The sequence below is a fragment of the Zonotrichia leucophrys genome, chromosome 2 (genome assembly GCF_028769735.1).
Source record: "Zonotrichia leucophrys gambelii isolate GWCS_2022_RI chromosome 2, RI_Zleu_2.0, whole genome shotgun sequence".
NCBI lineage: Eukaryota > Metazoa > Chordata > Aves > Passeriformes > Passerellidae > Zonotrichia > Zonotrichia leucophrys.
The window spans coordinates 152,938,425-152,962,556 of NC_088171.1; the positions used below are offsets into that span (position 1 = coordinate 152,938,425).

A 24,132-nucleotide genomic window follows, 5' to 3' on the forward strand; every position below is an offset into this window, starting at 1 on the left:
CCTGAACTAGTTCCAGGCCAGTGAACTTCTCTGGCTGCAGGCACACGGTCACCAACACATGAAAGGTGGCAAATCAGTCCCAAAGAGACACTGCTGGCATGCCAGCCATGCCCAGCTCTGCAGCCAGAGCCATGGCAGAGGGCATGGAGGAGAGGACAGAGAGGACACTCCTTGTGTGTCCGCAGCAGGAGGGGCACAGAGGGGTTGGTGAGGTGGGGCAGGGGCACTGGGGGCACCCACAGGAGGGGCCCCACACTGGAGGGACACTGGGGGCAGCCACAGGAGTGCCCCACATGCTCCTGCCCACGCTGGAGGCAGCAGGAGGAGCAGGGGGAGCTCCTGCCCACGCTGGAGGCAGCAGAGGAGCAGGGGGAGCTCCTGCCCATATTGAAGGCAGCAGGAGGAGCAGGGGGAGCTCCTGCCCGTATTGAAGGCAGCAGGAGGAGCAGGGGGAGCTCCTGCCCACGCTGGAGGCAGCAGAGGAGCAGGAGGAGCTCCTGCCCACACTGGAGGCAGCAGAGGAGCAGGGGGAGCTCCTGCCCACACTGGAGGCAGCAGAGGAGCAGGGGGAGCTCCTGCCCATATTGAAGGCAGCAGAGGAGCAGGGGGAGCTCCTGCCCACACTGGAGGCAGCAGGAGGAGCAGGGGGAGCTCCTGCCCATATTGAAGGCAGCAGGAGGAGCAGGGGGAGCTCCTGCCCATATTGAAGGCAGCAGAGGAGCAGGGGGAGCTCCTGCCCATATTGAAGGCAGCAGGAGGAGCAGGGGGAGCTCCTGCCCACACTGGAGGCAGCAGGAGGAGCAGGGGGAGCTCCTGCCCATATTGAAGGCAGCAGAGGAGCAGGGGGAGCTCCTGCCCACGCTGGAGGCAGCAGGAGGAGCAGGAGGAGCTCCTGCCCACACTGGAGCAGCAGAGGAGCAGAGGAGCTCCTGCCCATATTGAAGGCAGCAGGAGGAGCAGGAGGAGCTCCTGCCCACGCTGGAGGCAGCAGAGGAGCAGGGGGAGCTCCTGCCCACGCTGGAGGCAGCAGGAGGAGCAGGAGGAGCTCCTGCCCATATTGAAGGCAGCAGAGGAGCAGGGGGAGCTCCTGCCCACACTGGAGGCAGCAGAGGAGCAGGGCAGCCCCAGCAGGCTGCTCCCTGCCAACCCCACACGGCCCCCCCCTGCAGCCCGGCGGATTTCCGACTATTTAACCCCGAATCGGGCCCTGAGGAATGCACGGCCAATATCTAAAAGCACTCAAGGGCTGGGAATGCATTCCAGCAAAGACAAAGCGGCTGTCTGGGAGCCAAGGCTCGGCAGCTGCTGCTGCAGCAGGAGGAGCTGAGGAATGCTGTCCCCTTCACAGGGGCCGGGGCAGCAGCTGCTGGGCACACAGCACGCAGGCAGGAGCAGGGAGCAGCCCCTGATCCAGGTGAAACAACAAACCAACCCAGAAGGGCAGTCCTGAGCCAGGATTGAACCCAGACACCACAACCAGCATCCCACTGCTGCCGAGGCTGGGGAGTGATCGATGTTCCACACGAGGCAGCAGCAGCAGCAAACTCTGGCGGTGGGAAGAGGGATCCTGAACACAGACCCAGCACTCACAGCCTCCACCTTGGTGTGTGAATGAATATATTTAATACAACCGCACACAACCCCAGCACTCACAGTCCCCACCTTGGTCTGTGAATGAATATATTTAATACAACCGCACACAACCCCAGCACTCACAGTCCCCACCTTGGTCTGTGAATGAATATATTTAATACAACCCCACACAACCCCAGCACTCACAGTCCCCACCTTGGTCTGTGAATGAATATATTTAATACAACCCCACACAACCCCAGCACTCACAGTCCCCACCTTGGTCTGTGAATGAATATATTTAATACAACCCCACACAACCCCAGCACTCACAGCCTCCACCTTCGTGTGTGAATGAATATATTTAATACAACCCCACACAACCCCAGCACTCACAGTCCCCACCTTGGTCTGTGAATGAATATATATTTAATACAACCCACACAACCCCAGCACTCACAGTCCCACCTTGGTCTGTGAATGAATATATTTAATACACCCCACACAACCCCAGCACTCACAGCCTCCACCTTGGTCTGTGAATGAATATATTTAATACAACCCCACACAACCCCAGCACTCACAGCCTCCACCTTGGTGTGTGAATGAATATATTTAATACAACCCCACACAACCCCAGCACTCACAGTCCCCACCTTGGTCGGTGCACTGGGATGGGGCAAGAAAGAAAGGACCAGAACTGCCTATGGCAGGCACAGGGCACATTCCATTGAAATATGTGGAATAATATGCTGTAAATATATGAATAATATACCGTAAATATATGAATATATTTCGTATATAAATATACTGGAATATATGAAATATATTCATATATGTATATATACATATACATAGTGTAAATATACATATATGTATATTTACACTATGTATACATATATATATATGTATAGTATATTCCAGTATATATATATATATATATATGTATGTATATTCCAGTATATATATATATACATACATATACTGGAATATACAAAATACATTCATATATTTACAGTATATTATTAATATATCTATACAGTATATTATTCCATATATTTCAATGGAATATGTGCAGGCCATATTCCATATAACTCCACACAACCCCAGCACCCACAGCCTCCACCTTGCTCTGTGCACTGGGATGGGGCAAGAAAGGAAGGACCAGAACTGCCTGTGGCAGGCTCAGGGCATTCAGGGGCACTTTCCATTGAAATATATGGAATAATATACTGTAGATACATGAATAATATACTGTAAATATATGAATATATTTGCTATATATTTACTATATACATATATATATATACACACATATATATACATGGTACTATATGGTGTATGGTATATATGGTGTATGTATATATAGATATGGTGTATCTATATATACACACATATATATATATTTATGGTATATACATATGAATGTATTTCATATATTCCAGTATATAAATATACTGGAATATACAAAATATATTCATATATTAACATTATACGATTCATATATATACAGTATATTATTCCATATATTTCAATGGAATATGTGCAGGCCATAGTCCATACAACCCCAGCACTCACAGCCTCCACCTTGCTCTGTGAATGAATATATTTTAAATATTCCAGTATATAAATATAAACATAAATATAAACATAAATATACGAAATAATCACGGCACTGAGTGCTGTGGTTTAGTTGACAAAACAGTGTTCAGTCAAAGGTAGGACTCGATCTTGAAGGTCTTTTCCAGCCTCAATGATTCTGCGACTAATTTTTTTCATAACAGAACCACTACACATTGTGCCTACTTTAAGGACCAAAGTCACTTAAAAAATTTCTCTTGCTTTTGGAAAAAAAAAAAAATCCAAATTTCATTTTAATCTGGTGGTATTCCTGTATCAAGCATTAAAATAGTGTAGCCATAAGTGCCTTCTGTCAGAGTAGTAGGCCAATCTCCTATAATTGTCCTAGAGAATTATAAAAAAGTATTTCTACATGTCCAGTGATGTTATATACAGTGCTGTCTCCTCCAGCTGCTGCAGAGCAGGTGCCTCCTGCCTGGTTAAATTAGATATATGGAAGAAATTCTTACCTGTGCATGTAGTGAGGCACTGGAGCAAAATCATTACTCTGGAGAGAGCTGTGGAGATCGTTTCAGGGAGAGCATCCTGGGTGTGGGTGAAGCAGCCAAACCCAGCACACCCCAGGTACCACCCAAGCACATCTGCTCCTTTTTGATTTGTCTGAGCATTTAGGTTTTCCCAGCCAGGCCCATCCCTGGCAGACCAGCACCTCAGGAATCACCTCCTCCTCGGTTTTTCATTCAGGATGTGATGTTTCTAAAATTTTGATGAATACCTCTGATCACCAAGCTGTTGTGTCAGTGAGATATGGGGTACTTTCTGACAATTTTTTTCATGGTAAATGACAGTAGGTATTAGTTTTGTTTCTTATTGAAAAGCAGCATAATACAGACTCTTAATTTTTCATGAAACAGATGCCTTGTCCCCACTGAGTCCTGGTGTTAAGGAGGAGTGCTTCTTTCATGAGCTCCATTATCATCCAAATGCCTCTTTTTGGGTCTCACTAATTTCTGATATACCCTAATGGTTTCATGTTTTGAAGAACTCCAGTGGATATGCACACAATTAATAAACTTCCTTCGTGTTACCGAAATTCATATGATTTTGACATGTTCTAGAAGCTGTTGGGGTATTCCCTTTGTAATCCACTTCAATGTACAGAAACTTTCACAGGAAACATTGCACTGTAAGGGATGCCCATTGTCTTCAGCTCCAGCTAGAGAGCTGAGAACACATAGGAAGAACCACAAGCTGGTATTTTGCATTCCAATTTCTCCATCTCCATTGATAAAAAACTTATTATCTATAAACCATATTTCACAGTCCCTCTAGTTCCTGATGTAACACTGGGAACCAGCCCCACAATTCAGCCAAGGGACACCATCTACTTCTACACCATCCTCTCAGCAAAGAAGGGTCAATTTGCAGCTACAAAAAGTAATTGATTGATCTGTAATGCCACAGCTATTAGCAGAGGGAAAAATGCCAGAAGTTGTATTATACAATAACCTGTTGCAATTGTTTCCAATCAGATTGTGTTTTCCAGAAGCAGAAATCATAAATGGGTTCATCCAACAGATACATTTCCAGCACAGTGAGGCACCTTAAAACCACCAAAAAACCCAACAAACCAGGCCTAACCCTGAAACTAGGAATCCAAGACAAGGCAATGAGACCAAGCCCAGTAACTGGTGCAAAGTGGGGGACTCAAAGGCAGCCTGTACCCTCGGGGTGCAGGAAAGCACATGTGGGGGACTGGAGAAGTCCTGAGGAAGAGTTAAGTGTACCCAAACACCTCCCCTGAGCAGGAAGAGGACAAGGAAGCAGGTGCTGGAGCAGCTCCCGGGGAACAGCTCAGACACACACCAGTAAATGCCCTGAACCAGGAATGGAACAGGGAGCCAGAGCCCACAGAGGTGCTGTGATGCCACATCCCCCTGCCCAGCACACAGCTGAGCATCCATCCTTCCATCCACCACGCTCGCACCTCTGCCTCAGCCAAACTCCTCCAGGGAGAGGCCAAATCAGGGCTCCAAAATGCAGGAAACACACAGAACAGGTCAGAGGAGAGCTGAAGGGGTTAACCCAGCCCTGTCCCTACCTGCAGCCATCAATGAACTCATTCTCCCTGGCACATCCTCAGCAGCACCAAAGGGAACCTGAGACACCTGGGAGGGGCAGGCAGGGACTCTGCAATGCCACATCCAGGGACAGCCCTGGGAACAGCAGCTGGGGCTGGGGACCTGACACAGCCAACCACCCCCAGAGGGGCACAGCAAACCCAGCTGGCAGCAGCACACACGGGGCAGGTGTTAAAACACCCAGCAGGGACCCACAGAGAGCTTTGTAACAACCCAGGAAAGACTGAGCAGGTGCTTCCACCTCTGCCCTCCCAGCAGGTACCAAACCAGTGCCAAGCAAGGGCTGGTGAGAGGCAGAGCCATTCCAACCATGGCCACCTCAATTTTCACCATTTTTTACTCCTCTAAACCTCTCTACTGCCTCTGCACCTCCTATTTCACACACCTGAACCCCCTCCAAGGGGAGAGACAGTCTGGCAGAACACCCACACCTGTCCCACAGAGCTGAACACACCTCAGAGAACTGAATGTTAACAGTCACTTCCCTTTCACAGCCCTCAAGCATAAAATCCACCTGTGTGCCTCTTTCCTGTTCCCTGTTTGTATATGCAAGAACTGCATGTCCAAGAGTTTTATCAGCTCTTTTCTCCATGACTGAGCCTGTGTTTGGTGCTGCCACCCCAGCACAGATCCTACACCTCTGCTGTCACCAGAGGAGGGTGCAGGGGAGATGGCCTGCACTTATTCTACTTTCTGGGTGGCAGCAATGCAGAACACATGGTTTTTGGAGAGACAAGCACACATCCAGCTGTCCCAGTAACCCACAGGGCTGCTGAGCTCCTGCAGAGCACCCAGAGCTGTGCTGGCTCCACACACCAGTCTCACAGACAGCAAGTGAAACCAGTTTGTTGGCTGGTTTTGTTAAGCAAATGCAGCTGCAGCTCTGACACAGCCTGGGATGGAAAGAGGCACATCCAGAGCGAGAGGAGGTGCCCACCCCACATCAAGCCTTGGCAGGCTCCATGGCTGGCTCCACAGAGCACTCCTGGCTCCTTTCTCAGGGAAGAGCTATTAATACAGAGAGATTAGAAAGAGAAGCTTTACTCTTCCATGGAAGTAAATAAACCCCAAGATCCTCCTCACAGCCTTCACATGCCAGGAAATTAAAAGCTGCTCTTAATTAGCTTTGCGAGGCCCCTTTTTGCATTGGGAAAGAGTGGCAGGCATGGCCTTGAGCTTCTCCTGGGTGCAGTGGGATCCTGATTCCTGGTAAAATCCTGGCTCCCAATGGGATCCTGGCTCCCAATGGGATCCTGGTTGCTGGGTGCAGTGGGATCCTGATTCCCGGGGGGATCCCAGCTCCCAGGTGCAGTGGGATCCTAATTCCTGGTGGGATCCTGACTCCTGGGTGTACTGGGATCCTGGGTTCCAGTGGGATCCTGGCTCCTGGTGGGATCCCAGCTCCTAATGGGATGCTGGCTCCTGGTGGGATGCAGTGGGATCCTGGCTCCCAGGTGCAGTGGGATCCTAATTCCTGGTGGGATCCTGACTTCTGGGTGTACTGGGATCCTGGCTGCCAGTGGGATCCTGGTTCCTGGGTGCAGTGGGATCCTGAATCTCGAGGGGAACCCAGCTCCTGGTGAGATCTCAGCTCCTGGTGGGAACCTGGCTCCTGGGTGCAGTGGGATCCTGGTTCCCAGTGGGATCCTGGCTCCTGGTGGGATCCCAGCTCCTAATGGGATCCTGGCTCCTGGTGGGATGCAGTGGGATCCTGGCCCTGGGCTGGATCCTGGCTCCCAGGTGCAGTGGGATCCTGATTCCTGGTGTGATCCTGGTCCCTGGGTGCAGTGGGATCCTGGCTGCCAGTGGGATCCTGATTCCTGGTGGGATCCTGATTCCCAGTGGGATCCTGGCTGCTAGGTGCAGTGGGATCCTGGCCCCTGGGTGCAGTGGGATCCCGGCTGCCAGTGGGATTCTGGCTCCCAATGGAATCCCAGCTCCTAATGGGATCCTGGCTCGTGGCTGTGGTGGGATTCTGGTTCCTGGTGGGATCGCAGCTCCCAGTGGGATCCTGGCTCTGGACATGGCACAGGGATGCTCTCACCCCAGGCCACAGCAGCCAAACAGGAGGAACTGCAGAAACCCGGCTGGTTTCACAGGGCCTTGCCATGATGGAGGAACTGCAGAAACCTGGCTGGTTTCACAGGGCCTTGCCATGATGGAGGAACTGCTGAAACCTGGCTGGTTTCACAGGGCCTTGCCATGATGGAGGAACTGCTGAAACCTGGCTGGTTTCACAGGGCCTTGCCATGATGGAGGAACTGCAGAAACCTGGCTGGTTTCACAGGGCCTTGCCATGATGGTGGAGCTGCTGAAACCTGGCTGGTTTCAAAGGGCCTTGCCATGATGCAAACAGCAACAAGCCCAAACAGGGCAGAACCTGTCCTGGACAGAAATGGGCTCCTCTCCCCAGTGTCTCCCACAGTTTTCAATGCAAGTGGGTATCAGCTCACTGGCAGTGAGAAGAGTTGTTTTCTGCACTGGGCTCAGTTGAGCATGGGAGCTGCTGTGAGGAACTGCAGCCCCTACATGAGAAATGCCTGGGGCTTCCCTCTTCAGCACCAGCACTGCTAAAGCCCTGGGACCACAGCCAGCCCCGGGGCTCCCCTCTGCACAGCCACAGCCTCAGACACCTCCAGCCCAGCACTCCCCCAGGAGGTGCCCAGCAGCCTGACCCTGGGCACGCTCATGCTGACACACCAGAGCTCCGAGGTCTCCTCCCTCTGCTCAGACTTGTTCAGGATCTCAGTTCCTACTCAGCTCCACCCTCTTGTCCTCCTACACCAGGTCCAACCAGCTCTGCTCCACCCAGCCTCCCTCCCCACACTCCAAACCGGAGCACTCCTCCAAAAGCACACCAAGAGTCTCTGGATCCTTCTGGGCTGTGACCGGCTCTGTTTGCCACCTCCAGTGCTCCAAATTCCATGGAATGTGCTCATTCCTTCCTGCTGAGTGAGACCTGGGCTTCTCAAGTGCTCAGGAGTGGCCTGGATGACTGAGGTGTTGTTATGCAGCTCCAACACAGTGATTTAACCCTCTGTACCACCAAAACTGCTCTGCACCCTGCTCCTGCAGAGATCCTGCAGCCCCACTCTCTGCAAGATGGGCACAGCAGAAGTCAGCACAAAGCCAGTCTTTTCCACCTCTGGAATTCAGACACCCTCGTGGAAAGCACAAGCAGCTTATCAAGGGGAATTTATCATTTTCCATTAAATTGTGTGGTATCACCCTGGCAGCAAATCCCTGCAATGGGGCAGCAGATGTTCCCACACAGATTTAATCCATCCCTCCAAACTGCCCAAGCACAGCCACCCTGAGGGGAAATTTAGGCTCAAAACAGGCAAAATTTCCACAAGGGACAGGTGACAAAGAAGCAAGAGCAGCCAGAAGAGGACCTGGCACTGCAGGATGGAGAGGAACAGAGGCTGAGTCCTGCAGCTGGGAAGGGAGAGGCAAGGAAGGCACAGCAGTGCTGCTCAGAAATCCCAGGAGATGGGCAGAGCATCCCATGGGATCTGGAGCACAGCAGCAGCACAAAGGGCACTGGAAATGCTGCAGAGGAAAACTGCCACAGAGAGAGCAGGAGATGCCATGCTTCTGAAAGAGGTGAAATAAGGACACAGAAAAGCCTGCCTGAAACACCCAGCTGGTGCTGGCTAAGAAACCCTCAGAAGAGGAACCATATAAATTCATATAAACTCAGGGATTATCACGAGAGCTGACTGACCTTCCCAAAAGCCACCCCTTCAATACCTTCACCTCAAAAATCCCCTCCACAGGGAATTCTTTCCCTAAAAGCCCTGCCTGAGCCCCTCAAACACAACCTTGCTGCCCAGGGCTGTGCCTGCTCTCTCATTCCCACTTTTCTGACAGCTCTTCCCATCCCTGTGTCCTTCAGACCCTCTCCCAGGGAATGGGCACATGCAGCCCCTCCTGTGGAACAAGCACACAAATTCTCCACCTCATGACAAGCACAAACCCTTGTCCTCCCGGGGTCTTCTTCCCAAAAAAAGCCTTGTTTCCATCAAGGGCTCCTAACCTGGAAATCATTCCCCTGCCCCAGCCAAAGGGCTTTCCCACAACCACCCTCAGGGATAGAGTGTGCCTAAACCCAGAGCTCCCTCCTTCCCTCCTCCTGGTGAAAAGGCAGTTTATTTTCAATTTTCATCACCATATTCACCTCATACCACACAGATTCCTGCCCCTGCCTTAGGTGTGTGTCCCTACCAACAGGAATATCCTCAAAAAACGCCCTTCCTGCAGTGACCTGCGTGCCTGGGACCAAAGGCACCTTGGCACAGCCCAGGGAACCTTCAGGACACACACTGGGTCAAATCTGCTTCCTTGTTCCTGCACATCTCCTCTTCCTCCTCAGGTGCCTCTGGAGCAGCCATGGCACAGCCCCAGGGAACCTGGAGGGGCTGGGGAGGGACAGAGGGGGCTCTGCTCTCCCTGCCCAGCGTGTCCCCATCCTCTGGCATGCCCAAACTCCCTGGCTGCGCTCAGGAGCAGCAGCATTTGGGGCTGCTCTCCCTTCAGGGGCACCTGATGCTCACCTGCGAGGGCACTCAGCTCTGGCTGGGGATGGGAGAACATCCAGCATGGCCACAGACAGCCCTGGGCAGCTCCAGACAGGGGCTGGGAAGGAAGAGTGTGAGTACAGCAAGGCCAAACTCCCTCCAAGCCTCTCCCAGGAGGGAGTGCAAACACTCCATGGTGTCTCTGCAGACCCTCATGTTTGGTTGTTTTCTCCTTCCTGAACTGCTCCAGCTCTCTCCTGAGCTCGTGTTAACCCACAGCACTGCTATGCCATGTTCTGCAGCTCAGTTAAACTACATTTTGCATGAAGAATGATGTCATTAGCTCTGAACTGAGCCCTCTGGTTTCACTGAGTGCTCTCCTGCAAGCAGCAGCAGCAGTGGCTCCCTGTTCCCTCCTCTGGGCCATCCCTCACCCTCCATGTCCCCTGCCATGGTTTGGGGACTGGCTCCACATTTCACCACCTTTCCCAGACAGATGCAGACACCCTGAAAGCCTTCACCTCCCTTGTGCAAAGCTGTTGTCACAGCCCTTGCTGCTCCCCATCCTCTGTCCCTCACCTGAGACCAGGGGACCAGCATCTCACCGCTCTGCTCTATTTGTTGCTCTCCTAATTCCTTGCCAGGAGGCTTCAGAAGGGGAACTGACAGGCCAGAGAGGAGCCTGTGAGCCCAGGACAGGTCGTGGCAGGAGACTGTGAGCCCAGCACAGCCCAGAGAGGAGCCCAGGACAGGCCATGGCAGGAGCCTGTGAGCCCAGGACAGGCCATGGCAGCAGCTCTGATGCTCCAGGCTGAGCAGATGCCACAGCTCTGTGGCACAGAAGCTCTTTGGGTGGCTCAGGAGGGCACACAGCACCTGCCATCACAGGCAGGATTGCACGCACACAGGCTGAGCCACTATAAAATCTGCATTTACAATCCCAAAGATGCAGTTCCAAGCTCACAAACCCCAGTCTGCCCCAGTTCCAGGGTCCAGTGCAGCACGAGGCAGCTCAGCAGGGTACACAGAGCTGGGAGCACAGGGCCCAGCAGGTTCTGCTCCGTGGGTGTGTCACAATCTCCTCCTCTGCAGACAGACTCACAGACAGGCCCAGCCCAGCCTGCCCACAACACACACATTTTCCAGCAGCCTGGGAAACCTCCCTGCTTAAAGCACAGCAAAATGTGAGCTACCTCAGAGATGGGCTCAGAGGCTCTCAGTGGTGCCTGCACACCTGAACAGCCTCACATTGAATCCACAGGTGTCTCCACAGCCTCACACTGAATCCCATCAGTGTCTCCACACCTGAACAGCCTCACACTGAATGCCACTGGTGTCTCCACACCTGAACAGCCCCACACTGAATGCCACTGGTGTCCCCACACCTGAACAGCCTCACACTGAGTGCCACTGCTGTCTCCACACCTGAACAGCCCCACACTGAATGCCACTGGTGTCCCCACACCTGAACAGCCTCACACTGAGTGCCATCAGTGTCCCCACACCTGAACAGCCTCACAGATGAATCCCACAGGCAGCCCAGCTCACCAGGAAGAGACGAGCAGGAAGGACAAACAGAACCCAAAAACTCCAGAGCAAGAAGTGCTGCCTCCACACAAGAGAGCCTGCTCAGGTGTGGATGTTTGTGTGTGTTAACAAAACTGAACCAAACCGCTCTGGCCTGAATCAAAACTGAGTTTCTGCTTCGTAAGGGTTTATTTTATCCACATTTGATGGCAAAATCCATAATATGTCAGTACTCAACAAAAACATTGAAAGCTAATGACCCACTTCTCAATTTTTTAATAAACACACAACTCAGTCAGCATTCCCTGAAGAGCATCTCTCCAAACACAAGGCTTCTCTCTCTGGCACAGACAGAACTTCAATAACTTTTAAAAATTACAGTTTCCAAAGGGGATACACAATAAAGCTTCCTCTGGAGTATCCCACAGCCCAGTCACTGTCTCCAGGCCTTTTCCCTCCCCAGAGATAGGCTCAGATTCCCACCTGCAGAATGGGAACACCACGGCTGGGTTCCTGCTGGATGGTGCTCCAGGACCAACCACGAGAGCTGCCCCATCCCAGCACCCTGCCCTGCAAAAGCAAACCCTGGGGAGGCAGGAGATGCTGGGCCAAGCTGGCAGCAGGGCAGATCTCCATCCCGTGCCCTGCAGGGATCAGGGAGACACGGAGCAGCTTATCCTGGTGCTCCTGTGGGCAGAGCTCTGTGCTGGACAGAGAACAGAAGCTGCAAGCGCAGGCTGCAGCCCCACATCACGGAATGGGTTGGGATGGAGGGGATCTTACAGAGCACCCAGTTCCACTCCCCTTCCATGGGGGAAGTGCATATGGACAGGTGCTCCTGGCCACGGGCAGGGCCACCTCCCACTGTCCCAGGCCACTCCAAGCCCTGCCCAGCCTGGCCCTGGGCACTGCCAGGGGTCCAGGGGCAGCCACAGCTGCTCTGGGCTCCCTGTGCCAGGGCCTCACACCCTTCAGGAAATAATCTTTTCCCAATAATGCCTCTAACCCTGCCCTGTCAGTGGGAAACCATTCCCCCTTGTCCCAAATGCTCCTCCATCTCTCCTGGAGCCCCTTTGGGCACTGCAAGGGGCTCTGAGTTCCCCGCAGAGCTTCTCTTTTTGAGGCCAAGCACCCCCAGCCTGTCTGCATGGCAGAGATGCTGCAGCTCCAGGAGCATCTCTGCACCCCTACAATCATAACTACAAAGCAGTTCTATCGCTTTCCATTAACCTACCTGATGCTTTTTGCAGCTTACTGCCTAGACCAGAGTTTTTTAATTCATGCTGTGCTTGGCTTGGCAGCAGCTGTGACTGCCCACAGGCTGTGACCTGGTTACAGATCTCCTGGGGCTGTGACTGTACAGGGGTGAGACCCTTTATCCAGGATCTCCTGGGCGGACAGGGAGCCTTTATCCCTGTGACCCTGGTACAGGATCTCCTGGGCGGGCAGGATACCCCTTTATCCCTGTGACCCGGGTACAGGATCTCCTGGGGCGGACAGGGGAGCCCTTTATCCCCATGACCCAGGTACAGGATCTCCCCCTGGGCAGGGGAGCCCTTTATCCCTGTGACCCGGGTACAGGATCTCCTAGGACAGGCAGGGGACCCCTTTATCCCAATGACCCGGGCACAGGAGCTCCCGGTACAGGCAGGATTCCCCTTCATCCCAATGACCCGGGTACAGGATCTCCTAGGACAAGCAGAATACCCCTTTATCCCGCCGGGCGGCAGCCGCGGTGCCGCTCCCAGCCGAAGGGCTCCTCCCCGGCCCGGGGTGGCCGCACGGAGCCCCGGGCGCCCCGAAGCGCTCGGTGCCGGCCGCGGAGCTCGGGGAAGGCCCGGCTGGGCTCACGCGGGCTCAGCCGGGCCCAGCGGGCGGCGCAGGCCGGGGCGGCGCTCGGAGCGGCGGGGCCGGCGCAGCGGGGCTCACCTTGGGCAGCTCCCGGAGCTGGTTGGCGTCCAGCAGCAGCTCCTCCAGCGAGCGGCTGTAGCGGTAGATCTCCTCGGGCACGGCCTGCAGCGAGCAGTGCCGCCGGTCCAGCGCCTCCACGTGCCGGTTGCAGCGCCAGAGCGGCGGCATGCAGCGCAGCATCGCGCCGGGCCGCGCCGCCACAGCACGGGCCGGGCCGGCCGGGAGCGCCCGGGCCGCGCCGCCGCCACGGGAGCACGGGCCGGGCCTGCGGCAGCGCCCGGATGTGCGGGGGCCGCGCCGTGCCGGGCTGCTCCCGCTGCGGCTGCGGCAGCGCCCCCGCCCCGCTCCGCTCGGCTCCGCTCCGCCGCCCCGGCCTGCCGCCGCTCCCGGCCGCTCCCGGGCCGCGCCGCCCTCCGTCCGTCCGCGGGTGCGCCTGGGAAACGGAGTCCGGGAAACGGGAAATTGAGAGGTGGAAAAGGGAATGCTGGGAAATGGAGTCTGGGAAACGGAGTCGGGGAAACGGGAAATTGAGAGGTGGAAAAGGGAATGCTGGGAAATGGAGTCTGGGAAACGGAGTCCGGGAAACGGGAAATGGAGCCGTCGGGAAGGGAATGCTGGGAAATGAAGTCCTGGGAAACGGGAAATGGAGACCTGCGAAAGGGAATGCTGGGAAATGGAGTCCTGGGAAAAGGAAAACGGAGAGTCCCGGGAAAAGGAAAACGAAGAGTCCTGGGAAATAGAATCCTGGAAAATGTAGTCCCGGGAAAAAGGAAACAGAGTGCCGGGAAACGGAGTTGGCTCCGCCCCGCGGCACTGGCGGCACTGGTGCTGGGAGGGACCTGGCTCTGGGCACAGCGGCTCTGGCTGTGAAAAATGCATATTTTATGATTGGCTTTTGGCAAATATTCAAATGGATATTATATGTGTTGTGTTAGAAAGCTGTGCCATGTTAATTTTCTTAAGTAGTGTGTTAAATATAGTTCTAGAGTTATAACATAATGTTAAAATAGAAACTATGCTGTATAAGTTACTTTTTTAAAAGAAAGGACTCTCACTGAGCAGCCACAAGACACCTAAATCTTTCAGAGCAAAAGAATTTATTGCTCCATTATCAGAAGAAATGAACATCTTCCCGTCTCACTCAGCCCTGAAGAGCCGTCAGGATTCAGAGGAGGAAGCTGACACTGCCCAGACAGAATCCTGTGTTTGAATGGAATTTATGCATCATGGATGAGGTGTATGAATATGCAACAGGCTGCTGCTTTTAAGGGTTAATCCTCTGTTAACGTGGGTCCTTTTTCAGGCTTATTTTGCCCAGAAAGAGGTGCCCAGATTGTCTGTAACTCTTTTTTTTTATTGTCTCATTTTGTCCTAATCCAAATTGTCCAGATTACTATTACTCTAATTGTATAGCTATTTTTATAACCATTTTATTACGCTTAAACTTTTAACATTTTAAAAACAAGTGGCTGGTGTTTTTCACAGAGGAGGAGGCTGTGAGGAAGAGGAAGGAGCCCTGGCGCACCCGGGCAGGTGAGGAGGAAGCCAGTGCCCCTTTCCCCCTCTGTCCTGCTGCATCTCTCAGACCTCACAGTGGAACCTGTTTGGGTGGGATCCCCCTCCATCCCTCCCCTGTGACCTCAGCTCATCTCCATGGACACGGCTCAAACACAACGAGCCAGCCAAGAGCCGTGGGACCCGGGAAAACCTGGCTGCAGGGAAGGTCAGTGCCCTAAAATACCACATTTTATACCCCGACTTCATCCTTTTCTCATGGGGATGGGGGAATTCTCTGACCCTCACACATCCCCTGCACCAAATCCCCGGAATCCCTCAAATCCCTGCAGCCTGGGCTGGGATTTTAGTGGATTCATTCTGGTTTTCACCCATCTTCTGGAATTTTGCTTGTTTTTTCCTCAAGAATTACCTGAGTTGTATTAGGAAATGAGAATTTATCATTACAAATGTTCACTGAAACCATCAGACTTGTCAGACTCCAGCTCTAAATCCTGAAAATTCCAGCTTTCTACACTGGGATAAATAGTTCAGAAATTCAGCCAGTCCTGAAATTAATGCTTAAAAAGTGTTTAAAAAACCTGAATCTCATTAAATTAATGCTGACAAATACTTTTTTAAAAGAGAATCTCCTGAAATTGGGATGTGAGATGCTGGTTTTGGACAGGAGATACTGGTTTGGGATGCAGCTGCCTCTTCAAACATTGGAATCAGTGAGGCAGGAACGGGGCAGAATTGCACTTTTCCCTCCAAACTGCAGGAATATCTCAACACTACAGGGCAAAAAAAGATAAATCTTTAAAAATGTGCATTTTTGTTTCTCTCCTGAGGCAAATTTGGATGGGAAATACAAATCCAGGAATGGCACCAAACAGTTTTGGGTCAAAAATTTGAGCTGCTGGAGGACCTAGTTGGAAACTCAGGGGCAGGACTGGGGCAAAAACTCTGAGGCGGTGTTTTTTTTCCTTCTGTTTCAGTTTTTCACAGTTTGATGGGAATGGGGCAGAATTGCACTTTTCCCTCCAAACTGCAGGAATATCCCAACACTACATGGCAAAAAAAGAGAAATATTTAAAAATGTGCATTTTTGTTTTTCTCCTGAGGCAATGGGAGAAAAACAGGATGGGAAATGCAAATCCAGGAATGGCACCAAACAGTTTTGGTTCAAACATTTGACCTGCTGGAGGAACCAGTTGGAAACTCAGGGGCAGGACTGGGGCAAAAACTCTGAGGTGGTTTTTTTCCCTCTGTTTCAGTTTTTCACCGTTTGATGAAATATGGCATCCAAAACAAAGAAGAGCAAGGATGAAGAGCCACCCCAGGAAAGCAGCGACACGGAGGACCCCATCAAGGAGAGGAAGCTGTACCTGCAGGGGGAATGCAGGATCATCTCACAACACCTGGACACCTACATGGCACGGGCGGAGCAGGTCCTGCAGGCCTCCAAACAGCTGGAGAAGGAAGCGCAGCGCACCGAGGAGCAGAGCCAGTCCTACCTGAGCTGCGGAGAAAAGCTCAGCCAGGACCCCCCGGGCATGATCATCACCCTGAGCGACCACCACCGCCAAGAGCTGGCCCGAATCCAGGCGCACAAGGAGGAGCTGGTGCCGCGCTACGAGGGCAAGGAGCAGGAGGTGCGGAGCGTCCTGGAGGAAACGGAGGCCGAGGCCTCGCGCATGGACACGGAGCTGCAGCAGCTGGAGCCCTACAAGCAGCAGAAGGTGCAGGCGGAGCAGAGGCTGAAGGCGCTGGAGAGGGAGCTGCGGGTGACCAGGATCCGCTGCGCCGAGGAGACGCACGCTGTGAGGAGCAGGTTCCTGCAGGACAAGGCCGAGTGCGAGCAGCAGTTCCAGCGCAGGATGCAGCAGCTCACCTGGGGCGCGCAGGAGGTGGCCATGAAGGCCCTGATCCAGCACGTGGAGGAGGTGAAGGCCGAGAACAGGCTCCTGCGCCACGAGCTGATGGGGCTCCTGCAGCACTGCCAGCTGCTCAGGGACACCAGGGTCCGGCTGCAGGACCAGAAGGAGGAGCTGCTCCGGGAGAACCTGTGTCTCCAGCTCATGCCAGCACGGCACCGCAGGGACAGCCTGCCCTCCTTGCCAGTCAGGGCCAGCCACTGAGCCCAAACCACCCAAACCACCCCAAACCACCTGGGCCTGGCCTGCAGGAGCCAAGCAGGGAAGCAACCAAACCCTTCTGAGCACTGAGGGCTTGGAGCTCTTGGCACAAGGATCCATCAAATACATTTATGGACCATAAATCCATACTGACGCAGATCCATACTCTTGTTCTCCTTCTGTCCCAGGGAGGAGGTGGCCCTGGAAGGGCTCAAGGCCAGGCTTGGACACAGATCCATACTGATGTTTTCCTTCAGTCCCAGGGAGGAGGTGGCTGCCCCGGCCCTGAAAGGGCTCAAGGCCAGGGTTGGATGGGGTTTGGAGCAGCCTGGTCTGGTGGGAGGTGTCCCTGCCCATGGCAGTGGGGTGAGATTTTCCAGAATTCCATGAAATTATGGTTCTCAGTGCAAATGGCTCCTGTGGAAGCGACCTGTTGGGCTCTGCAGGAGGGAGGTCCCAGGGACCCTCCCTGGGAGCTCTGATGCTATTGGGAACAGGTGGGATGGAGATGGAGCTCTGCTTCAGGCTCTGGCTGAGCTCCAGGTGGGAATTATCGGACCAACAAAGGCTTCCCTGCTCACTCGCCACACAATTGCCAGGGAAAAGCCTGAGAATCAGCTCACACACAAAAACAAAAACCTAAAACAACACCCATGGCTGTAAACTGAGGTGATTTCAGCCATCCCCAGGTTTGGATGCAGGTGAAGGACTCTGGAGCATGGCATCCTCAAATCCCAGCATCCCAAAATCCCTGCATCCCCAAATCCCAGCATCCTGAAAGCCCAGCATCCCAAAACCCACCTGCTGTAGGCACAGCATCCCCAAATCTCAGGATCATAAAATCTCTGCATCCCAAAATCCCAGCATCCCCAAATCCCAACATCCCAAAATCCCTGCATCCCAAAATCCCAGGTGCTGTAGACACAGCATCCCAAAACCCCATCATCCCAAATCCAGCATCCGAAACCCAGCATCTGAAATCCCCTGCTGTAGGCACAGCATACCCAAATCTCAGGATCATAAAATCCCAGCATCCCCAAATCCCAGCATCCCCAAATCCCAGCTGCTGCAGACACAGCATCCCCAAATCCCTCATCCATCCTGCCAGGGACACAAGCTGGAATCATTAGGTTGGAATATTTCACGTGCTGTGATGGAAAACCCCAGAACTGTGTTTGGCTCGAAATTCCTTCACTGAAATAACATCTCTGCCAAGAGTTTTTCATGGAAAACCAGGCCCTGCCAGCTGACAAAACTTCCAGTAGCTTAAAATATTTAAATCCCAGTAATTAAAAACATTTAAAAAATACAGACAAGGTGATTCCACAACTCCTGGGGTTACCCCAGCTGTAATGTGTGTAATTTGAGTAGAAGAATTTGAATAGAAGATGTGTAATCTGAATAGAAGCATGTAATATCACATGGTGGAAAACTTGGAGTTTAAGGTTTAAAGTTTTTTAAGTTTGCAAATTTAAATTCCCAGAAGAACTAAAGCTCAGCAGCACAGCTAAGGAATTCTTCTCACACTTGACAAAAATCCTGTATGGATTAAAATCTGCAGAAAATAAGGCAAATTCTAAACATTTCCCTCTCACTATTGCTTGCTCCCACACAGAGCTCCCTGCCCTGCTGACGGCCAGGATCAGCTGCATCTGCAGCTCATGGAAATGTCATTTTAGCTCTGCAATAACTCAGGAAATCCCTTATGGCTGACATTTTTAACCCCCCAATAACGAAAAGAGACAATTTACAAAAACAATTCAATTTTCCTGCATGTGGTGATGTATTCCCAGATGTGAACCGCTGGCACTGCTGCAAACAGTTTAGTGGTTTTATATTGCCATTTAACATTTTGTGGCACATGAGAGGCTTGAGGTCACTTAAAGAACCACGAGCAAAGGCATCAGCAAAAGCAGGTTTGAAATAAAAGCAAAAGCACAATGAGGTTCATGGGCAAAGCTCACTCAGTGGTTAAAGCACACAGAGACAAAAATCAAATACTGGTCAATCTAAAGCTAAAATCACTCCAGCCTGAATCACCCCAGATCTAAAGGGTGAATGTGAAAAATGCCAACCACTCATTTTTAAAATTTTCAAAGTTTAATTATAACAAAACAGTTATAAAAATAGCAATATAATTAGAATAACAAAAATTTGGACAATTAGGACAATACGAGACAATAGAAACAAAGAGTTACAGACAGTCCAGGTACCTCTTTCTGGGCAAAATAAGCCTGAAAAAGGACCCACGTTAACAGAGGATTAACCCTTAAAAGCAGCAGCCTGTTGCATATTCATACACCTCATCCATGATGCATAAATTCCATTCAAACACAGGATTCTGTCTGGGCAGTGTCAGCTTCTTCCTCTGAATCCTGACGGCTCTTCAGGGCTGAGCGAGGCGGGAAGAAGTTCGTTTCTTCTGATAAAGGAGCAATAAATTCTTTTTCTCTGAAAGACTGAGGTGTCCTGTGGCTGCTCAGTGTGAGTCCTTTCTTTAAAAAAAGTATCTCACACAGCATAGCTTCTATTTTAACCTAAAACTATATTTAACACACTACTTAAGAAAATTAACACAGCATAACTTTCTAACACAACACATATAATATTCATTTGAATATTTGCAAAAAGCCAGTCACAAAATACACATTTTTCACAGTGAAGTATCCCAGGGGAACAGCCCTGGTGTGATAGCTGCACGCAGTCACACCCCAGACGGAGAGCTGAGGAGCTGGCAGTGATAGAATAGGGATAACATGTTTCTAAAATCATGGAATATTCAGGGGAGTTAGAAAGGAAGGATAGGCCTGGGAAAATGTTAGGCTGCACCTGTATAATCATTTAATCACTATGGTAAATGATATGATTGTTAGATGTGATGATTGTTGGGCAATTGTATATAATTATTGTTTAATAGAAACAAGAATCATGAGAACGGATGTCCGGGGGGGGTTGATGGAAATAAAAAAAAATGCTTGGATGAAATCAATGTATACAATAGAAAAATAGAAGTTGAATAATTAATATGTAGTTACATAATGATAAAGGTATAAAAATGTGTCCATCGTTGTGAAAAGGCTCCAGGAGGCGTTTGCAGGTCACAGGAGAGAGGGTGGACTTTGGCCATGGTCATTTTCCATCCCAGCTGCAATTCTGGCCAGGAGCTCTCACTGAAAGTTCCACAGTGAAAAGGTTCCTTTTGGGTTGTTCTTCAGGCAAGAAAAATGAGTTCACAGGGCTGTATGTTAAAGGAGGAGCTTGTTATCCATGCAGCAGGAATTCCTGGGAGCAAACTGTGCTCGTGATAAGCTTGGAGGAGCTCAGAACAGGTGCTGCTTATTGGGGACTGATGGCATTTCTGAGATTATAGAGCAGACTGAGGCTGGGGAAGAGAGGCAGCACCACCTATTTATTGATGAACACCCCTCATGTTTGCCTCAGGAAACTCTTTTTCCTTTCAAACCAGGTATTTCCCTCTTTACCCTCTCATCTCCTAGAGCTGTCGTTCGGAAATTGTCCACCGGAGAGCAGCAGTGAGAGTGGGAAAATCAGCAGCGCTGCGCATGCGCCGCTCCCAGCTGCAGTTCCAGATGCCAACAGCAGGCGGCAGCACGAGCTGCTGGCGCTGCCGAGCGCCCAACCCGCCCCATCCCGGCCCCGGGGGCTCTGCAATGGTTTGGGATGGAGAGACCTTAAAGCCCGTCTGGTGCCAGCCCTGCCATGGGCAGGGACATCTTCCCCTGGGCTGGGCTGCTCCAGGCCCTGCCCAGCCTGGCCATGGACACAGCCAGGAATGGGGCAGCCACAGCTTCTCTGGGCAGCCTGTGCCAGGGCATCACCACTGCCACAGGGAAGGATTTATAAGAAAGATGGGTCATGATGTCTTTAAAAAATGACTCACTGAGTCGGGGGTCTTTAGGAGAAATTGTTGTCAGTTGTCTTCAAAATGGCTCTTGACATCTCTGCATGAGAAGACGTGAAGTTTATCACAGAACCCTGGTGGTTTGACCAGAAAGTTTGAAGTCCTTAACATTCGGCTAATAAGAGAAATTGGTCCCCACACAGTCTATTCCATAACCCTGACAGCCTGAACTTCTTAACTTTGGGAGAAAATGACAGGTTCAAGGGGGATATGGAGTAGGTGGTTTGGGACGGCTGCACCTTCCTGGTACCTCAGCCAATGGGGAAAGGGAGAGGGCAACATGCAGCCAGGAGTTTGGGATAAAAGGAGGTTGCGCCCTCCAAAACCTCAAGAGAGAAACCCCACAGGGGTATGGCTGTGGAAACTCTGTCCCTTTATTTAAATCACGTTTCAAGACTGCTTTTTGGAGACTTGGCTTTTCATAGTGTGGCTTTTCCCCACATACTGAAGGTGCTGGATAGAGCTTAAATTTTGTCAGGAACAAAAGATAAACAGATGCAAAACTATTTACAGAGGACAATAAAATTGGCTTGAAGCAGTGGAGAAAGAGATAAAGTGAACTCTAGTGGGTTTTTGACAAGTTCTGTAACACAGAAGGAGCAGCACCTTGTGAAATGGAAAGTTTGAGGTGGAGTCATGTAGGGTATTGGAGTACCCTTTGAAAATGGCTTCCTGATGAATGTTTAGGAATTCTCCAGGACAATAAGAGGATTTCCAGAGAGAGGCGTAGCCATGTAAATTATTTACGGGAAATGTGCTATTTCTGTGTTAGATAGGAAACTCCTTTTAATGAATATTTATAATTTTTCTGGATAAATTCCATGTGGCAAAGTCCCCCTTGAGCTGCAGGACCAGGTGAGATCTACTGTGAGTCCGAGCTGATCAAGAATTCCGGCTTTCTGCTACCTCCAGTTCCATCAGGGATTTCACTCCGCCTGATTCTGGTATCGGGGCTGGGGGGACTCCAGGGGACCCCTGGGGGGCGGGCAAGACATGTGACCATGGAATTGGGGTTGGAATCGGCGTTGGAGGATTGGGATTGGCATTGGGATTGGGATTGCTGTCCTGTGAGGACACTGGGAGAGTCACAGGACTGGGACTGGGGTCATGCGGGGCTCTGGGGGTAATGAGAGGGGGACACAGGAGATGGTGGGAGTGGGATTGGGGTCATGGGGGGCCTGCAAGACACTGGGTTGGGGGGGGAGATGATGCCAGGATTTGTGCTGAGGTTCTGGGGTGACACTGATGAAATTGGGGAATGGGAGTGGGATTGCAGTCTGGTGACTGGCCGAGGAGGACAATGGGGGACTCAGGGAGTGACCCCAGGATTTGGGTCGGGATCCTGCTAGGGCTGAGGGACTTGTAGTCATGGGAGTAGGATTGGGCTTCTGGGAGGCCATGGTACTGTGGGATTGGGGTCCCTGGGGGTCTGGGGGACATTGGGGAGGCATAAGTAACCCCAGGATATGGGATCAGGGATGCCAGACATGTTCAGGGGTCTGCTGGCCAGGAGTGCCTCCCTTCCCCGTGGGCTGACCCCACTCCCCTCCCCTGTCCCTCACTGATGAACCCTCCCTGTGTCTCCTCTGTGTCCCCTCTGTTTCCCCCAGTGTCCCACACTTGTTCCCTGTGGCCTCTCCTCTTCATGGCCCCCCTGGCTCAGACCCTGGCACTGCTGGCAATGGCCATGGCCACCACAGCTGTCACCACAGTCAATGTGATCCCCCTGGACATGGCCCCGGACTCCTTTGATGACCAGTACCAAGGTTGCGGCCCTGCCATGAGGGCGGCATTGCCGGCCCTCAACCGCTCTGAGTTCCAGCAGAACGAGGAGTTTGCTGAGGTTTGGGTGAAGGCTGCAGCCAAGTGGCAGAGTCGGGGCCCCCCTGTGTCCCCTCTGTCCCCAGACCAGGCCACCGCCATCATGGCCTTCACAATGACTGATCCCAGAACATTCAATCATGTCCTGCGCGTGGCCGGACTTTCCCGCCAGGAATACAGGGACAACTTCCACTTCAAAACATTGCATTTCCTGCTGACTGACGCCCTGTCCACTCTCAGGGATGCTCAGAAAGGGCAATGTCGGGATGCGTTCCTGAAGGTGTGTGACATCCAGTTCGAGGCACAACTTGGGGACACCATCCGGTTCAGTCAATTCATGCTGGTGTTCCCGAGCAAACAAATTGGCAAGTGCCCCGGTGAGGCAAGGCTCGAGATGCGCACATGCCATGGCGTGGAAATCCAGTTTTTCAGTGAACTTCCAGAACCTGCAATCGTGCTGATCCCACCCTTTGAGACCTTCAATGTCACCAAATACACCCGGGAAGGGGACACGGCACAGATCCAGCTCCAGTCCACCGGGACCTACAGCAAATACAACTGCGAATGGCTGCGAGGTGACACTACAGGGGACAGCCAGGGGGAATGGGGACAGTCATCATAAGGCACAGGGGACAATGACACTGACTGGGGATGGGGGACAGGGACACCCACAGTGTGTGGTGGGACAAGGATACCCTGGGCTGGGGACACCAAGTCTGGGGACACCCATAGTGGGCACAGGGACAGGAAAACACATGACAAAGAACAGGGATAGGAACCCCCGCTTCTGGGATGGAACACAAACAGGAACATCCATGCCAGGAGATGACAGGAACAGGGACAGGGACAAGGGACAGGGACGGAGACAGGGACCCCCCAGGGTACCAACCCTGTCCCTCTGATAAAGGCAGTGCTGTGGGCATGGGTCCTGTGTACAGAACACAGGTGGTCCCGGACCTCCCCATGCCACTCCCAGAAACCCTGTAACCCCCTGTAATCCCCATGGCAATCCCTGACTCCCCTTTACCTCTGTCACCCCTAAGCCTACAATGATTCCCCTGAGCTCCCTGGCCCCCCACACCCCCACCGTGTTCCTCCTTGAAACCCTGTCACCTTATGGCCCCCATCTCACCTGTCACCCCTAAAGCCCCATTATGGCCATCCCTGAACCCCTTACTACCCTGATGGTCCCCCTGATGTCCCTCTCTTTGTCCCTCAGGTGGGAGCATCCCCAGGGCCACCTTCCACCTCGGAGGCCTCCTCTTGACCACCGCAGCCCTGGCAGTGGCCACTGGGATCATCTGAGCCACGAGACCACCACGGCTCCAAGGTCACTGTGGTCACTGTGGCAGCCGTGGCCACCATCATCACCAAGGCTCCCTCAGCCACAATGTTGCCACAGCCACTGTGACCAGTGTGGCCAGCAAGGTCATTGTGCAAACAATTCTATTAAACTGTTCTATCATAAAAATTCCATTAAAGAATTCTGAAAAAGCCAGCAAAAA

The 24,132-nt window shown here is 52.1% G+C and overlaps 3 protein-coding genes across 22 annotated transcripts in view; 2 read left to right on the forward strand and 1 right to left on the reverse strand.

Annotated features, from left to right (window-relative positions):
* SCRIB (scribble planar cell polarity protein) overlaps positions 1–13,556 on the reverse strand; it is a 134,452-nt gene extending 120,896 nt beyond the window's left edge. For 7 of the 16 annotated variants that reach the window (XM_064706829.1, XM_064706826.1, XM_064706820.1 and 4 more), the window contains exon 1: positions 13,271–13,553. In XM_064706829.1, the coding sequence (XP_064562899.1) occupies positions 13,271–13,432 (162 nt within the window). In that variant the 5' untranslated portion in view covers positions 13,433–13,553. Of the gene's footprint in view, positions 1–13,270 lie in introns of all 16 variants that reach the window. The other 9 variants (XM_064706822.1, XM_064706828.1, XM_064706821.1 and 6 more) reach the window with 3 other exon arrangements.
* A 479-nt stretch (positions 13,557–14,035) lies between these two features.
* Positions 14,036–19,944, forward strand: CCDC166 (coiled-coil domain containing 166). Of its 5 annotated transcripts, none has more exons than XR_010439262.1 (3): positions 14,036–14,975; positions 16,024–17,796; positions 17,916–19,944. XR_010439262.1 is itself a non-coding variant. In XM_064706837.1 (3 exons), the coding sequence occupies exon 3, from the start codon at positions 16,045–16,047 to the stop codon at positions 16,885–16,887; it is 843 nt and encodes a 280-aa protein (XP_064562907.1). In that variant the 5' UTR covers positions 14,036–14,785; positions 14,897–14,975; positions 16,024–16,044; the 3' UTR covers positions 16,888–17,830. The 5 variants fall into 5 exon arrangements, 4 of the variants coding, with proteins under 4 accessions (XP_064562907.1, XP_064562906.1, XP_064562908.1 ...); XM_064706837.1 differs by lacking the exon at positions 17,916–19,944 and having other exon boundaries at positions 14,036–14,785; positions 14,897–14,975; positions 16,024–17,830; XM_064706836.1 differs by lacking the exon at positions 17,916–19,944 and having other exon boundaries at positions 14,036–14,487; positions 14,738–14,975; positions 16,024–17,830.
* Positions 19,945–21,621: 1,677 nt separating this feature from the next.
* LOC135443454 (erythroblast NAD(P)(+)--arginine ADP-ribosyltransferase-like) lies at positions 21,622–24,132 on the forward strand. The gene is made up of 3 exons (XM_064703664.1): positions 21,622–21,750; positions 22,417–23,202; positions 23,847–24,132. The coding sequence occupies exons 2-3, from the start codon at positions 22,452–22,454 to the stop codon at positions 23,930–23,932; spliced, it is 837 nt and encodes a 278-aa protein (XP_064559734.1). The 5' UTR covers positions 21,622–21,750; positions 22,417–22,451; the 3' UTR covers positions 23,933–24,132.

Bases quoted from the DNA above. Each gene is read 5' to 3' on its own strand.
- LOC135443454 (XM_064703664.1), top strand. From the start codon at position 22,452: ATGGCCCCCCTGGCTCAGACCCTGGCACTGCTGGCAATGGCCATGGCC. The intron at 23,203-23,846 runs GTGACACTACAG...TTTGTCCCTCAG, and splicing joins CAACTGCGAATGGCTGCGAG to GTGGGAGCATCCCCAGGGCC.
- CCDC166 (XM_064706835.1), top strand. From the start codon at position 16,045: ATGGCATCCAAAACAAAGAAGAGCAAGGATGAAGAGCCACCCCAGGAA.